The 16,800-nt window shown below is 44.7% G+C and overlaps 1 protein-coding gene across 2 annotated transcripts in view; it reads left to right on the plus strand.

The window, feature by feature from the left end:
• The window catches only part of FAM169A (family with sequence similarity 169 member A), a 69,338-nt gene that overhangs the window by 26,364 nt on the left and 26,174 nt on the right, over positions 1–16,800 (plus strand). For both annotated transcript variants that reach the window (XM_088443743.1, XM_088443741.1), the window contains exons 2-7: positions 6,858–6,994; positions 7,864–7,963; positions 10,302–10,387; positions 11,130–11,301; positions 12,154–12,333; positions 14,511–14,639. In XM_088443743.1, the coding sequence (XP_088299869.1) occupies positions 6,860–6,994; positions 7,864–7,963; positions 10,302–10,387; positions 11,130–11,301; positions 12,154–12,333; positions 14,511–14,639 (802 nt within the window). In that variant the 5' untranslated portion in view covers positions 6,858–6,859. The remainder of the gene's footprint in view (positions 1–6,857; positions 6,995–7,863; positions 7,964–10,301; positions 10,388–11,129; positions 11,302–12,153; positions 12,334–14,510; positions 14,640–16,800) is intronic.

The following is a 16,800-nucleotide window of genomic DNA, read 5'->3' on the forward strand; positions in this document are numbered from 1 at the left end:
TAAATGTTTCTATTGTGTTTTAAAAAGTGTAAAAGTAGTAAAATCTACCATCTGCAAAATCAAAACCCCCTTTTCCCATTAATAATAATAATAATAATAATAATAATAATAACAATAATAATAATAATAATAATAATAACATGACAAATTCATTGTTTTTATTGCCCATAATTTACTATTTAAACACTGTTAAATACATTATTATTCATTGGGAGGAGTGTACAGGGTAATGTAGTTTATTTTGACATTTGTAAATAAGGACTTTAAGAGTTATCACAAACTCTGGAGCTGCAAAGTAAAAGCTGTGATTTCCCCCACTGAAACCAATATCAACGTAACGCGGGTGCTGGTTTTTGCAGCGGAAAAAAGTTGTGCAATTTACAGCAGTACACGGCTAAATTAATCGGTACCAAAGGGCCACACATCACACCTGGATACCAAGAAATATTTGCCATTAATAGATTTTCAGACCTTAACCAATGTATTTTTACTATTACCGTCAAAATGTGTTGTAAATCCCCCATCTCACATTAAAGATACCTCATAGCATTCATTGTATTAGTCATATATATTGACAAATTTGATTTAGTATTTGGAAGAAATTACTAAACATTGATTTAATTAACGGCTTTGAAACCTCCACACATCGCTAGCTATTTTGCCATTTATTTGTGAATCCACAACGGTTTGGAGGGTGTAAGCTGAAATTGACAGTGATATTTGGTGATACTTGGGGGTTTCTAGTCCCCGAAATTGTATGTAGTTAAGCAAAGACCACATGTGGTTTAAAGGAATCTGTCGTTAGTAATGTAAGAAAAAATCCCAGTCTTCTGTAAAGGCCTGTGCACCTATGAATTCCCAATCCATTGCAAAGTATAGAATTGGGTTTCCCTTGGTACTCCTGGCTGATGCACACCAAATACACAATAAAAAATAGTGCTCTTCTATCTTTTATAGTGACATTTATAATTCCTTACCTGCAATCTTTTTTCTTTCTTGCGCTGCTATAATCCAATAGGAGAAAAATCTTCATAGAAGCGATACAGACGACCCCCGAGGAGTTCACATTGTTTATTATTTACTGTCCTATAAGCCCACCTACTTAAAGTACGGCTAGCCAATAAAAAGAGGTCTTTTAACTGTCAGACTTATAATTACTTACTAATCATTTGGATACATTTTGGAATAAAATTAAACACATTGATTGCATTTTTATTTGTTGTTATTCCAGTAGATATTGTCTCTGTATTCACTGTTATCCTACAGTTCAAATAAATATTTTGATGTATTTTTCTATATAATCAGCGAGAAAGCGTGCCTGTCTGTCTGTCCGGACTTTTTGTCCTTTTCAGCTCAATATGAGCAAACTTGATAGTTCATATTAAATCCAGAGCCTCTGTGTTTGCATGCAAGGGCGTAACCAGAGACGTAGATAGCCGGGGGGCATGGCCTAATCGCTGGTGACATGGCCACACCCCCTAGAAATAAAAACCTTTTTGCAGCACGGGGGAGCGTGTGCTGGGCTGCTGACAGGTAAGAGAGAGGGGCCCGGGCAATTAGTACTTTAAAAGTAGATCTTTGTGGGCCCCATAGCAAGATCTTAAAAGGGGCACCCCAGAGGTAACACACCTACATTTGCCCCCACACAGAGCCCATGTATGTTCCACACAGACCCCATTCAGATTATGCTACACAGAGCCCATTCAGGTTATGCCACAAAGTAGTACCCCTTATACACATTATGCCATGCAGTAGTAGTGCCCCTTATACAATATGTCACACAGTAATGCCCTTCACAGATTATGCCACATAATAGTAGTGCCCCAAGTAGCATGGTATTCGACACAATAGTTACACATTATGCCCCCCCAGCAACTCACTTTCCCATGTCCCTCCAGCAGCCTCTCGCCTCCCCAGCAGAAGTGGATTTGGGGCCTGGCCGTCAGCTAATTACAGCTGGTGCAGCGGCAGGCAGCGGCAGACATGGACAGACAGCGCTGGCGCAATTTGAACCTGGAGCTGGTGGCGAGCTCTGATTGGAGCCACCACTGCTGATTGGTTGCTAGACCGTGAGCTCTAATTGCCTTGTGACCGGCAGCGATGTCTCTCCATGACTGCCTGCCAGTGCGCCAGCTGTAATTAGCTGGCAGGCCGGCACCAAATCAACATTGCTGACACCCAGGCCCCCCTCGACGGCCCTGACTGGATGGCCCACCTTGTGTGAATGACTCGGTTCTGGGGGACAGGCGATCCATAGAGGCAGCTTGGGCACCATAGCAGCCGCACCTTTTACACCCACGGTAGTTACGCCACTGCAAGCATATTAGCAAACAGTGGGGTCCTTTTCAGAATCAATGGAATGGGGCTACAGTGGCAAACACAGGATTTCCAGAGGGGGGTTTCCAAATGCTTGACTTTAGAGTGAGTGTGGCCAGTCCATGAAGAGGGCATAATTATACAATTTGCATGTAACATATTAAAGCTGGATTGTGACATAGTTCCAGCATTTACAGAACCAGCAATCACAGTAAGCCATTAGATGTGGAGTAGGACCACCCTGCCTGAGCTGAATGTTTTTATGTCAGATGTGGGCACCATTCCAGAGCATTGGGGCAAGTCCAGGGTCTGGGGGAGCAGCAGAATAACCTACAGTAGCACTGCCCTGGACATATATCTACATATCAGTCTCTTTATGTACTGGATAGTGTATTATTATACAGTATTAATAATTACCCCTATTGATGGTTATAGCAGTGCACCCCTAACAGTTCGTGTTTTCCCACATCGTCTAGTTGGTGCACAGGTGTATTTATTACTGGCTGACACATTTTAAAAGATCCACAGGTGGTGCTAATTATTTCATTTGTGATACTGAGAACAACATGCAGCACTAGTAACATTCTATTACTATTTCTATTGTGGTCATTGTGTTGGCTGGGGAGGGGGGTTTCCAGGCAGACGGAAACCCCCCCTGCGTTTGCCTATGCGCTATAGGCGAGGACAATGTACTGTAAACAAATAAAGGCTGCAGATGTACTTCAGGGTCCAGTCTTCAACCCAGGCAACGCTGGGGATCCCAGCTAGTATATAATGTTGTATCATGAAGTCAATCACTCAGACAGTAACTTGGATGAGTGTTAGCAGTGAGTCATTACCAGTATCTGTTATATTCTTTTGTTTTGTTGGGTCAATGGACATTTATATATGTACGGTATGTCACAATTGTTTTCTAAAAATATTATCTTAGCTAAACGTTAGATATATGACTGATTTTCGATTGTGCAATGCTTTTATGCAGCCTATTGGCCTTGATGCACAGTTAAAGAAGCCTGCCTGAATCACTCGGAAGTAAAGTGATAGCGTGAATTATGTCTTTACTTTTTACTCATCTCCGGGATGGGTCCTTAACGGAGCCTGTGTGGTGTGACTGGGTAGTAGTCTAGATACCAAGGCTTATTTATTGCTCTGTAATTTAGGTAAACATTCCCCAACTCTGCCCTCAAGTTCCCCATATAATTAATATTTACTTGAGTACAGGTGAATTAAGTAATGCCTCAGTCATTTTGATTCGGGCACCTGTGGGCAAGCATGGATATACTTAAAACCTGGACTGTTAAGGAGGTTTGCTGACTAGAGTTGGGAACCACTGTTTTAAGGGTACAGGTTATTAAACATCAATATGTCCCTTTGTAAGGAGCGTTTCATTATAATGTCTGCACCTTTCGGTATTCTAGCTTCATCTCCTGCTTATCTGTAATATCCTCATTTGTAAAGTGAGCAGGGCTAGAACACCTATTAGCCAATCAGATGAGTGGAATGTTCATGGCAACACATATTATATTAGGAGATGAGCATACAGATCTTGTGGGGGGTAGTTAACTATACACTCGTGTGGTTTAATGAGGAAAGAGGTGAGACAGAAGCAAACACCTCCATCAGCACAGAGTAGTATTATTAGGCTGCAGTGATATGTCAGTGTTTTTAGTAATAGTTATCCTTCCTCTTTTGTTGTGTGTGTGTTATAGTGTCACTTTACAAACATTTATATATTACCCTAATTTACCGGTGAAAGGTACTGTTATTTTGTCACCCTTTATTATACCCCATCTCTGCACTATTGCACTATCCCCACATGGTTCTAACTATTTTTGGATAAGCAAACAGGGCACATTTTTTTGTTTTATTTGGACATTCTTTTCCACTTCAATATCCGTTCTGCATGAGTGTTTTTATTGAGTGTATTTGCTCAAGGCTCTATGGAGCTTGCTCGCTCGGGCAGAACTAACCATAGCCTATCAGAGGAAGTCTGGTGAGAGGCGCAGATGCTGTGACATATATATGAGCTGACAGGCTGGGGGACACTGAAAACACTCAGTCATTATCACACAGGGATCGGTAGCAAGGTCTCTAATTAACAGTACGAAGAGATAAGCGTTACTGCTCGCAACCTATCTACCTGGGAGAGATACAATGTGTTCCAGATAGCTATGAAACATGTAATGTGAATGTTGCATGAATATATGAGAGTGTGGCAGGACAGTCTTGGTGCAGCTGGATGCTGCCGCTCCATAGTTAGTGTAGTGAAGAATTCATGGTAGTGGTTGTAGTGTTAAAAGAATGACCCTTAGTTCACTTTTATGCAGAAGAGGAAGGGGTTTAGGCAAGAAGAAGACCTAGGCTAACCAACCACTTTAAAATACTGCATTTATATTAATATAGATAATCTGTTAAATTCTTCAACTTTCCATCTACTACCATTTTGTTATTATCTACATGACTGTTGTTACTTGTTCCCATGTTCTAATAGTGGGAACAATGGTAGGATGCAACCATTTTTCTTCTCTGAAGCTACGGATACTCTCATGCACTTTCTCATTATTTCCTACTTTGACTACTGTAACCTCCCTCTGTTTAGCATCCTTGTCATACTCCTTGTCCCGCTTCAGTCCCTCCTTAAATTGTTGCTGCAAGAAGCTTTTCCTCCAGCACTGCTCCACTTCCTCCTCCCCGCTCACCTACCCACCCTGCATCTGATTGATGTCTTGAATTCCAACTGATAACTACTACCTACTTCCACATCCAAAAATTTTCCAGTCTCGCTCATCACCTATGAATTGCAGTCACCCACACAATCAGATTCTCCCTCAGTTTACAAAGCCTCAACCGCTCCTTAAGACCCATCTCTTCATGAAAGCTGATGATTCTCCCATTTACTGTAATTCCATTCTCGCGGGCCCTGTCTGACGCTGCACGCACCCTCCCTCCAACTTATATCACCTCAGCCATCCCTGTGTCCTTGTATCATGTTCCTTGTGGACTCTGATCAGTATGGGATGTAGTTATATTACCGCCGCCCAGAATTACCGGCCGCATGAATCCCGACGTTGGAAGGCCGACCCGGGACCAAAGATAGGTGTCGAAATCCCTTTGTGGTATGCTTCATTTGCCCATTGCATGACACTGTGAAATAATGTGGTGCCTTATTAATAAACAACAACATAATAATAATAATAATAATAATAATAATAATAATAATAATAATAATAAATTAGCACTTCACATTTATGCATGCACTGAGCATTTTCATGATGCATTGTGGGAAATCATTGTTGGTTTGAAGTCACCAGGAAAATGGTGAAATATATTCGATGGGTGCAGGATGTACAGTGAAGGTCCCCCTTGACCCAGCATAATACACCTATTATAGATATGTTAGTAAGAGCACCTTCTTCACTACACTCCCAGCACCTGTGCCCAACTCATCCACGTCCCAGGAGAATCACACTGGCTTTGTCTTAGGCGTCCTAACATTATTGATCACTCCATCTTTACCTTCGGCCTTGTTCTTGGATCTGTTTGCCCCCTGTCCTGTGTATAATAAGGCTTGGCAACTCCAAGCTGTTTGCATTCATTCCTTCCTCAATCTAGCAGCTCTGATTCCCTGCACTGGTGCTGAATACGATCATCTGCTCACTATGGGGACCACACATCTGTCATATGACAGGCGTATCTTCCCATCATTCCTAAACGGGACCATCGGCCCTGCTGCAGCCGTGGCCACTGTCTCTGTATGTCCACTACTTGACCCCCACTTTCCTCATCAATCCTCCCTCCTCAAGCAACTCCACTACCATGTCAAGCAACCCTTCTGCAACCACAACTTTTAATTGACTCTACTCTGTAATCAACTCCTATTTACTCTCCAGTCAACCCTCCTGCTACCACTACTACAATCTACTGGTGAACTGCTTACTGCAGCCCTGGGGCTGTTCACGCTGCATGCAGTGACTGTAAAAACTCTTATGATTGGTAAACCAGCAAAGTCTGTTAAACTACTTACCACTGTCTAATGGTAACTGCCATATGTCAGCTGTCAGGATGTGGCCTGGGGTCGGCCGGTATTCACCCCTACGCCGTCGTCTTCGTACTGCAGTTAAAATACAGTAAAAAGTGCTCCTGCCATTTACGGCCTAGCTTCTTCATGGGCTTCCAGAGTTCTAAACGTGCTACAGTTATCCCATATTTGGAATAATGATAGCCAAAATACTGACCCCATAATATCTCCAGATTACCCACCACCTGCACCCCTCCCCTCTAATGTATTTCTCATTTGTTGTCTCCCCTCTTACTCTTTTCCTAGTTACTATCCTCCCATGTAACTTCATTCTCCGCCATCCCCTCTCCTATAACTCGTCCAGGAAGTAAAAGAGTTTTCCATGTAAACTGAAATACTTGTCCTGCCATTGGGAGGTGGCAGTTGTTGTTCTCATCCTGTTATAGACACAGAGGTACAGGTAACACTGAGCCTTGATGCAATGCTCATGTGTATAAAGCTCATATTTAAATCTTACTTTCAGGAATGGCCTTTCCCGTTGATATCCTGGATAGCTGCAGCCATGATGAACTGGAGAGTGTGTCAGAAGATTATTTGTCTTACCTGCGATGTGCTGACCCTGATAACCTGGAGTATTTCTCCTTGCGGGATGGAAGAGCGGTAATATTCACTGACACCAATAGCAGATTCTAAGTACTTTTACTACTACACATAAAACGTCCATCACCCCTGGGGATTATTGTGTGAGATATACAGATAGATACACACAGCAAATGTAACTACTGTATATAGAAATCAATATTAGTACCACACTATCATGTAGAGAATGGTTAATAGAGCTGCATTCTATATATTCTTTTCACATTAGTTAGACATGTATGACATGAGTCTGATTACCTGACATGAATCATTGAATCATGGCTGTAATGGTTATATAAATAAAAGAAAATCTTACCTGGAATGAATTGTTGGTTAGATACATTCTCTACTACAATGTATCTAACATCTCCTGTTTCTTCCACTTTAACTCTCTGCTTCAACTCCTTATGCTGGGTACACACTTAACGTTGTGAACCCAGCCGATGTCGCGTGTGGCGGGTCCCAGAGTGGGTGCCGGTATCGGCAAGTGCATACACACATATAAAGTGACTCATGGGGGGTACCAAAACAGTGGTAGCCATTGGCAGTGGGGGTAGGCTATTTCCACTGGGGGGGTCGGAAGTGATTTTACAGTGGGGGGGGGGCTATGGACATGGAGTGCAAAAATCCCCTTAGGTACATATTATTTAAATCAATACATTCTAATATTAAATGTATAAATGAACTACAATTTCTGACATTTGTTTTTTCAATTTGTCACTTAAGTGGTTAATACATTTAGCTGCACAAATTATATTGGTGGATAATGTCACTAACAGTAGACATGGTAAAGTATAAGGTATAAGATGCACAGCTGAGTTACGTATTATTCCAATGTAATCCTTGAAACTTTTTCCCATATCGCTTTGTAATGTACTTCTTTTTTGTAGGTGCCGATCAGCCTTACGACAGTAGGGTATGTTCCACTGTATGGCGGGGATCAGACACACAAAGTCCTGGCTCTTTTTGCACCAGAAGATGCACTGACAGGTATGACGTGAAATTCATGTGCAGTAATATTTATAAGAAAACTTGAAATTTAATTTCCTATATTGTTTATTTCAGGGTTCTGAACATCAACCCTTAAGTTTTCCCAGCAGGTCATGTTTTGAGGATTTCAGTCTGTGGAAGCAGGGGGGATAATTACTGACCCAACACAATAGATGAACTCACCTGCACATGATTATAGAAATCCACAAAACATGACTTGTTGGGGTTTGAGGACTGGAGTTGAGAACCACTGGTTTATTTTATTGACTGTGGGGGTGATTCAGCTTAGGACGGAATTGCAAAGCAGCATGCCAGGGAGCTTTGCAATTCCTTCCTTGCTAATATGCTATTGCAGCAGGATGTGTATGACACTCTCTGCTGCTTTTGCCATCCCAGCACTGCAACCGAGGTCGCAGGCTGGTGTCACCATAGTGACCATAGGTTGCAATAGTGGATTGTGCTGGGCCGCCGGCCAGCTGAGTAAGCCTCAGTTTACGCAAGCGGGCCGGCTTGCAAGGCCAGGAAACTGTGGGCCTGATTCAGACCCGCTCGCGAGCGCTGAGCGCTCGCAAGCGGGTCGATGTTGCCCAAGTGCACATGCGCACGACGGAGGCGGCTCCGTCGTGCGCATGCGCGAGACCCGAATAACGACGGCCAAGCCGTCGTTATGGGTCTCGCACCAAAGGAGGCGTGCTGTCGATGGTGATTGACAGCACACCCCCTTTGGTGGGCGTGCCGGGGGCATGGCAGCCCAGACGGAGGCGTTCCCATGGGAACGCCTACCGTCTGGGGCCGGCCCCACTGACATCACTAGTGATGTCAGTGGTCGTGCTTTTGGCTCTGATAGAGCCAAAAGCACTCCAGGGCTTGCGGCAGCGAGACCCTACCGCAAGGGTCTCGTCGCAAGCCCAATGGTCGCGATAGTCTTGACCATCGCGACCATCATTTTGGCCGCTCGCTATAGCTGTGGGTGGTCACCCACAGCTATGCGAGCGACCAGGAGGCCGCTCCAAAAAGGAGGAGGGACGGCCCTGATTCACAGTGAGCGCTCTGTCAGAGCGTCCGGCTCTGAATCAGGGCCTGTGTCCGTTGGCACAGCCCCTGGCCATACCAATCCCGTAAAAATGGACATGGCCCCTTCTTTTTACGGGAACGCTGGCCGTCCCCCGTACCGCCCCTTAAATGCCTTTGCCTGTCAATCAGACAGAGGCATAGAAGGGGCTGCGTGCGATCATGCAGGACCTGTTATACACATTTTCAGCACGGTTCCTGCACACGCTCAGATTCCCGATAATCAGGAATCTGCATTCAGCATTGCACTTACCTGCAATGCCAAATTAGCCCCTGTGTTGGTAGAGGTGGGTTCTATTTGCAGCACCTTATTATCTGAAATAGTTTCCTTTGGATATCTTGATCAAGGGCTTACCAACCCCATTACTGGTGCTAATCAGCAGCACATTGCACATGCCCACCCCCACAACATCTTACTTACTTACTCCTTGATTCCTTTGTGGGCGCCGGGTGTGCGGTTGCCAGGAGAGGCTGTGTGTCTGCTTGACACCACCAGTGCGCGTGGCCAGAGGCAGAGTGGAGGGACAGCCCTGGGGTCCTTTCTACTCTGTGTGGGCTCATTGTGAGCCGAATTGTGGTTGAGTGGCAAGCAGAGTGGACATGCAGCCCAGGGGTCCTCTCACCACTGTGTGGTCGCGCTAGGGACTGAATTGTGGCTGGGCAGCTCACTTCAGAAAGCTGTTCAAGGTGCCCTGTGCTGGCTGACGCTCTATGTGTTAGCGTAGTCAGGATGGCCCTGGACAGCAGCATGGTGAATACCCCTTTCTTAGAACATGAAGTGGTGCTGATATTAGGGCAAAAAGCCAAACTGGGAAAGCACAGCATGTCTGTTTTACTTGCTGCAAAATCACAGTCCATGGGAGAAATTTAATTAAGGGCTTGTGTGTTGGTGTTTTCAACCTGCAGTTCATCGCCAGCATTTTTCACCTCCAAACTTCTGGATTCACTGTTCCGCAGTTTGTAGGGTAAATTAAATGCCACCACAGAAAGCATTGTATCTGGCAATCAGAAGGTGAGGACTCCCAATGATCTAAGTATTCTGTATATTATATTAGGGATCTAAGTATCTTACCTCAACAGCAAGTTTGTGTAGCTTGGAAATTGTGTCACTACACAATCACACGATTACTTATAATATCACTTGGATTTTAAATGTAGTCATAGCGTATCATAGCGTCATTCCTACAAAATAATTAAAACCCCAGAAACATGTCATCGTACAGAGCGATGTTCCTTCAGTTCAAGGTGTGTTTTATTTGTTTTGCAGCTGTGGCGCTGTATCTTGCTCATCAATGGTGGACAATTGATGACACGGTGAGGACATCAAACTCCTTGCGTGATGGTCTCCAGCAGGTAATATATATGATAAGCGACACAGCTCCATTTGCAGTTCCAAAGTTCTCTATCCATTGGTGCTTAAACACTTATCTTAGAGCTTTGCAATTGCAACATGCAGACAAAGAGCCATGTTAATGGGTAAGACCAATATTACGAGTATATAATAAGCTTTCAAGGAAGATTATAAACAATGGCATATCTATCATGAGTGCAGGATGTGCCCATGGATCCAGGGGGGCCCACACCCTGCAACGAGGTTTGACCATTGTGGCTGCCCGTAAGTGCCACCCCTCTCTAAACTCATCCAGCTGCGCCACCTTTCCAGTGATATTTGGAAAGATGGCTTCACACAGCTAGCAGATGGCAACGCTGGGACCAGATATGGAGTTCCTCCTGCACAGTGGTTCGGGGGTGGCCCACTGCACATGGACCCCTCAGTTCTTAAAATGCCCCTGGTTATAAATGTATATGTAACTTATTTCCCATACAATGTTAATTAGACAGACCTCTGATGTGACACGTAGAAGATGCTGTAGTTCAAAGCAGAGAAACCAGGAAAAAAAAATAACAATATGAAAAGAAGAATACACAATTGCATACACATACTGTACACTCAAAAGCTAAAATTAAACAAATGATACCAGGTGAAAACCAATAAGAAAGTAGCAAGGTACAAGTAGAAAAGAAAAATACTTAAATATTACACAGATAGAGACTTTTTAGATAAACTTTGTATTCTGATGTATCCTAATTGCAGGTCAGATCTCTCGGAGAAAGAGTGGTCCTGTATGCGCTAAACCGCATTATATATCGGAAGAAAGAGATGGAGAGGAATGAGATCCCTTTCCTCTGTCACAGCAGCTCAGAGTATGCCAAAATTATCTGGAGGAGAGGGGAAGCTGTCGGCTTTTATTCTGTCAAGCCCTCGGGTCAGTTTTTGCCTGTTGTTCTGTTGTTATTTTGATAGATAAAGTGATTGTGTTACAGTATTGTCATATTTGTCACATTACCATGCATTGTTCTACCTGTGCAAGTAAAATTAAGCTGGGAAGGAATGGTGCAGTTTGTCATGACACCTGGGCTATACCGGACACACTCTGCCCTTCTCAGTCCAAGGTTACTTATAATCCCCTATGACCTAGGTCAGGAAATTCATAGCCGTGGCCTTGCAAATCGCAGTGCAGTAGAAAGGGGTTGTTATCCTAAATATTGGCAAAGCTGAACTATAGGTGAAATTGTGCATTAGAAGGTGTTTTCCAGAGGCAGAGCTGTACTGTATGAGATATACACGTGCTGCATTGTTTCTCACATAATGTTCCTTGTGTCAGTCACGGCAACACAGTGTTGGACTTGGGCATAAAGGGCCCACTGGGTGAATGCAGTGGTGGGGGCCCATGCTTAAGGGGTTTGGCCAGACCCCAGAGATGCTTGGCTAATCAATAGGCATATCTGGTTGTAGTTTCTATAGAAAGGAGCCAAGCACCCATGTTAATCAGTGGTACTACTCCACAGGTAACTGACCATATAATTGAGTAACAATGTATAATTTGAGGTCTGGAGCCTGACACCTACAGTAGGGGATGGGCCCTCAGGCAATGGGGCCCACTGGGGATTTCCCCTGTACCCCTGTGGGCCAGTCCAACACTGCGGCAACATCATAGATTTATATGATGAGTACATTTAATGTCAGGCTAACTTGCCTGCAGAAAGGGATAAACAACTGTGAGATAATGGAGGGCCTCACATTATAAATGCTGTAATAATTGAATCTTGTTTACCAGGAAGTACGTCTTCTGCGTATCTCACACAATGTTACACACTCCCGGTCCTGGACACCATGTTTGTTAGGAAGCGGCACCGTGGTAAAGATTTAGCATTGCAGATGCTTGAAGACTTTGTAGACTCTTTTACAGAAGAGATGCTGGGACTGAGGTATCCTCTATCATCTTCAATGTATACAGGTAACTTGCTACTGTCCATTCCACCCTTACATATATAAATGTACTGCATGACTTTATTGAAGCACTTCCCAACTATCACCTGTCATGTCATGAAAGCTCTGTCATTAACTTCATTTGTCTATTCTGAATATTCAGCTTTTGTAAGGTTTTTGATGCCTTAATAGATTTTACTACAGCATAACTTTTACATTCTATGTATATTTATACATACTAAACTTTAGCTGCCCCAACGACTGTTACCTGATCTTTTACCTGTGATGGCAGCGGTGAGGGATTACACTGCTGAGTTCTGTACCGGCAAGGAAGATGTGTGTGTGTTACGGTTTCTGATTGTCCTGATCACTCTCCCCACCGGATCTGCCACTGTTCTCACGTACGCCATGTTCAGTGATTGTGAGTGGATCAAAGTGTGGTCTATGCAGAGTTGGCCGGAAGTGCCAGTGCACCTGTTTTCAGTCATATTTTGCACCTAATACAGACCCTCCAACATGACCCCTTTCCATCCGGTTCAAAATGCTCTGCTCCTGGACTTCCTTCTTAATTGATGATTGCAAACACCTGTGGTGAGATACCTGTCTCATCTATTAACTAGGTCAACACTGATGTCTGCAATCATTAATTAAGAAGGAAGTCCAGGAGGAATCGGTATGAAATACCACCGTCCCTCTGGCCGGCAGTTCGAATCCCGTCCGCAGCAGGCAGACAGAAGCAGAGATCCCGGCAGCGGAAGCCCGACAGCGCTGGAAATCCCGATCGCCGCTAAGCTAAGTATAAACTAACCTAACCTAACCCCTAACCCTCCTTAGGGGTGCCTAACCCTAACCTCCCCTGGGGGTGCCTAACCCTAATCTCCCCCTTCCCCGCTACCTAAACCTAACCCTCCCGGGGGGGTTGCCTAACCCCAAGTCCCCCCCAGGTGCCCTAAACCTAACACTCCCCCCCCCGCGGCTGTCCGCTCGCGGCACCCGGCATCCCTCCGATCGGGATGCCAGGCGCCTGTCTCCCGGCGTCGGGAAAATGACAGGCGTCTAGATATAGACGTCGGTCATTTATCCCACGGCTGGATAAAGCAGTCGGGAAGTCGGCTGTCGGGATTAAGTCAGCCGGTTTCCCGATTGCATCCCGTCCAGGAGCAGAGCATTTTGTACCAGATGGAAGGGGTCATGCTGGAGGGTAGGTTAGTATAGGTTTGGTGTAAGTGCGCACTGTTGATCATGCCTAGTAGCAAACCAAAGTTACAGATAAGGGACAGGAGTGAAATACTCTGCATATAGGCAAATATACACATTTTTCTTCTGTGCATGCAATGGGAGCACATGAGCACAATTTCCGACCACCGCAGCATCAGGCCCTCTGACTTAAATGTCAGGTCTCAGCTCTTTGGACAAGTGGTGTTAGCGCAGGTGTAGTCCACAGAGCGAGCCATGCCCACCAGGATCAGAGGCACAAAGAGCATGGGAGTTGGAGGTGAGTACGAGGAGAGGCGTCCTAGCGGTGGGATCCTCTCTTTAACAACTTTGGTAGAGACGAGGTTTATAAGTTGTACAAATTTGTAATTTTTTTCCTATAATATATTTATTGTAATACTGGGTCTGATTTACAAGGGGACACTAATGCTCTTTTGGTTGTAAATTTTTGCAGACTCGCAGCGGCGATAATGTGCAAATGCTAGTTTCAGCCTTCCCCTTGTGCACTCATGTGCGCTGGATATTGCATGCTCTGAGACACCCACTTTCAATGCCCATGTACAGAGCAAATCCACCGGCACTTACAATTCCCTATTGCTGGCGTAGTGTCTCCTTATGAACCTTCTCTAAATATGGCCTCTGTGGCTCTGCATTTAAGAATGCAGCCGCATTCACTGACACTCCCATAACACGCCCCTGAGATGGCCTTATTTTGTGTGCACTTCAGGCCATGTCCAATTATCTCCTAGGAATGCCCATGGCTTTCCGCCACTGTCTCCAAAGGTAGTGATTCCTTATGCAACAGGGGTCTCTGCGTACACTCAGCAGTACACATGCGCAGTAGCAGATAATCACAGCTGCGCAAACATTAACACTGGGTCCACCTCTATATCAGTCCCATTGTGTTTTTATTAACATTATCTGATTTTCTTTATGTGGAACGTTGCAGGTAGAGTGCACAGTGTGACCTATCATATATTTGTATTGTAGCCTGCAAGCAGTATTTAGACAAATACCCTGGAGATCAAGAGCTGCTGTGGGAAGTGGAAGGTGTTGGTCATTGGTTCCAGAGAACTCTTATTTCAAGTATACTCCAGAAGGAAGCACAGAGATTGTTGGGTAAAATCCTCATGTTATAAATTTCATTTATTATGCATAAAAACCCCTACTAATCATCATTCATATTTATTCATCTGAATGGGAACAGTAATATTGTTTGTTATGTTGAGATAAAATTCATAATCATTCAAAGACAGCATTGGGCCAGACTGTAGGAAGGTCCCACCTCCTATGTTACGAGGAGGTTGATGGGTGGACTAGATAAGTTCTAGCCTTACCATCTGCATGCTGACCAAGCACCACCATGGGCTGGTAATCCTTCACCAACAGCACACTATTTTGTGAGTCATTTATACCCCAGACCAACACTGCACAGATATCTACAGTATTTAGAATAAAATATGCTAGAGTGCTTGTTTATACTGGCAAGCAATAACATACCAAGAATCATCTCTTGGGAATGATGAGCCTTACTTATTTATCATCAACAAACATATTTTAAAGTTTAATCTAACTTTAACAACACAAAAGCTGATTAATGCACATATGCAGGTGACTGAAGGAGGGGAATAGAAAATAATTGATCAATAATTAATCAGGACTTTTAGCCATCGGGTTGGGTACAGGTTCCCGGCAGTCAGAGGGCCTGATTCACTACCGTACACAACTGTGATTACGCACGTAATCGTCCGATTGTTGCGTTCTGCGCATGCGTAAACATCGCAGTGCGCCTGTGCAAACTAGCACTGCGATGGACTGCGATTGTAGAGGCTACGCAGACCTCTCGCCAGATTGATTGACATCCCTAGCCATCAGTTTATGTAGAAAACAATTTTGTGCCATTTGCCAGTTACGTCTATATGGCATTGCTTGTATAAGTGAATTTATGAATTCAGAAATATTTCATTTAGCCTTGTGTGTCTCTCCCGACAATTTGAAGATTGCTGCTTCAATATTTCTTTATACAACACTGATGAGATTTTATCTCACTGGCAGATTGTAGATTTCTTGTATACAACTATGGCCATCCCTAGTAATGTGAGAATGGGACACTAAAGTCTGGCAAGCAGTAGTTATGGTAGAGAACATAAAATTAAAACACTAATTTATATTTCAATCCTGCACTAGTTATATCATCCTTAATCTATTATATATGAAGTCTCATCTCATTGAAATTTTTATGTTTGGGGATAAAACCCCTAGAAATGTATTTATAATACAAAGAAGTGCTCCCCAAAACTCTTAATAGATTATACGAACACAAAACAGAATAAGAAAGAAGAGTTATTGTATTGGGTGCACTAGAGACACAGATATATGAACCTCCCCTTTAGAATGTAAGCTCTTACGAGCAGGGCCAGGGGCGTATCTACCCATTGGCCATGATGGCAATCGCCAGGGGCGATGACCAAAGTTGGGGTGCCACCAGGCAGTGCCACCAGTAGCCAAGGGGTGGACAAGTCCCTCGGCCCCTTAAGTGTAGGGCAGACCGCAGTGAAAGCGGTCTGCCCTACACAGTTTACAAACACACAGCCGCCAGCGGCGGCTGTGTGTTTGTAATAGCAGCCAGCTAATGAGAGTCTGCCTGACTCTCATCAGCTGCTGCGTCGTCCGCGGAGGGAGCCAGCTGGAGCTCACTAATGAGATCCGTCTTCTGGCTCCCTCTGCATCATGTGATGGGAGAGACGTCATGACGTATGATGTCTCTCCCATGCATGAGAAGAGCGGGCGGGACTGAGCGGCGGTCGCGTCAGGAGTGAGGATCAGGTAAGTTTTTTTTTTTCTTTGTGTGGGGGGGGGGGCACTGAAATAGGGGGTGGGCGCTACTGGGGGCAATTTATGGGGGATGCCCACTACTGGGGGCACTGTATAGGGATGGCCACTACTGGGGGCACTCTATAGGGGTGGCCACTACTGGGGGCACTTTATGGGGGGGTGCCTGCTACTGGGGGCTCTGTATATGGATGGCCACTACTGGGGACAATTTAGGGGGGTGGCCACTACTGGGGGCACTGTATAGGGGTGGCCACTACTGGGGGTAATTTATGGGGGTGGCCACTACTGGGGGTAATTTAGGGGGGTGGCCAATACTGTTGGTACTGTATAGGGGGGACTACTACTGGGGGCACTGTATAGGGGGCTACTAATGGGGGCAATGCAGCATAGGGGGATTGCTACTGGAGGGTTACTACTGGCGACACTGCATAGCGGGGGGCGCCAG

Source organism: Taudactylus pleione, unplaced genomic scaffold (genome assembly GCF_031769625.1).
Source record: "Taudactylus pleione unplaced genomic scaffold, aTauple2 ptg000333l, whole genome shotgun sequence".
Taxonomy (NCBI): Eukaryota; Metazoa; Chordata; class Amphibia; order Anura; family Myobatrachidae; genus Taudactylus; species Taudactylus pleione.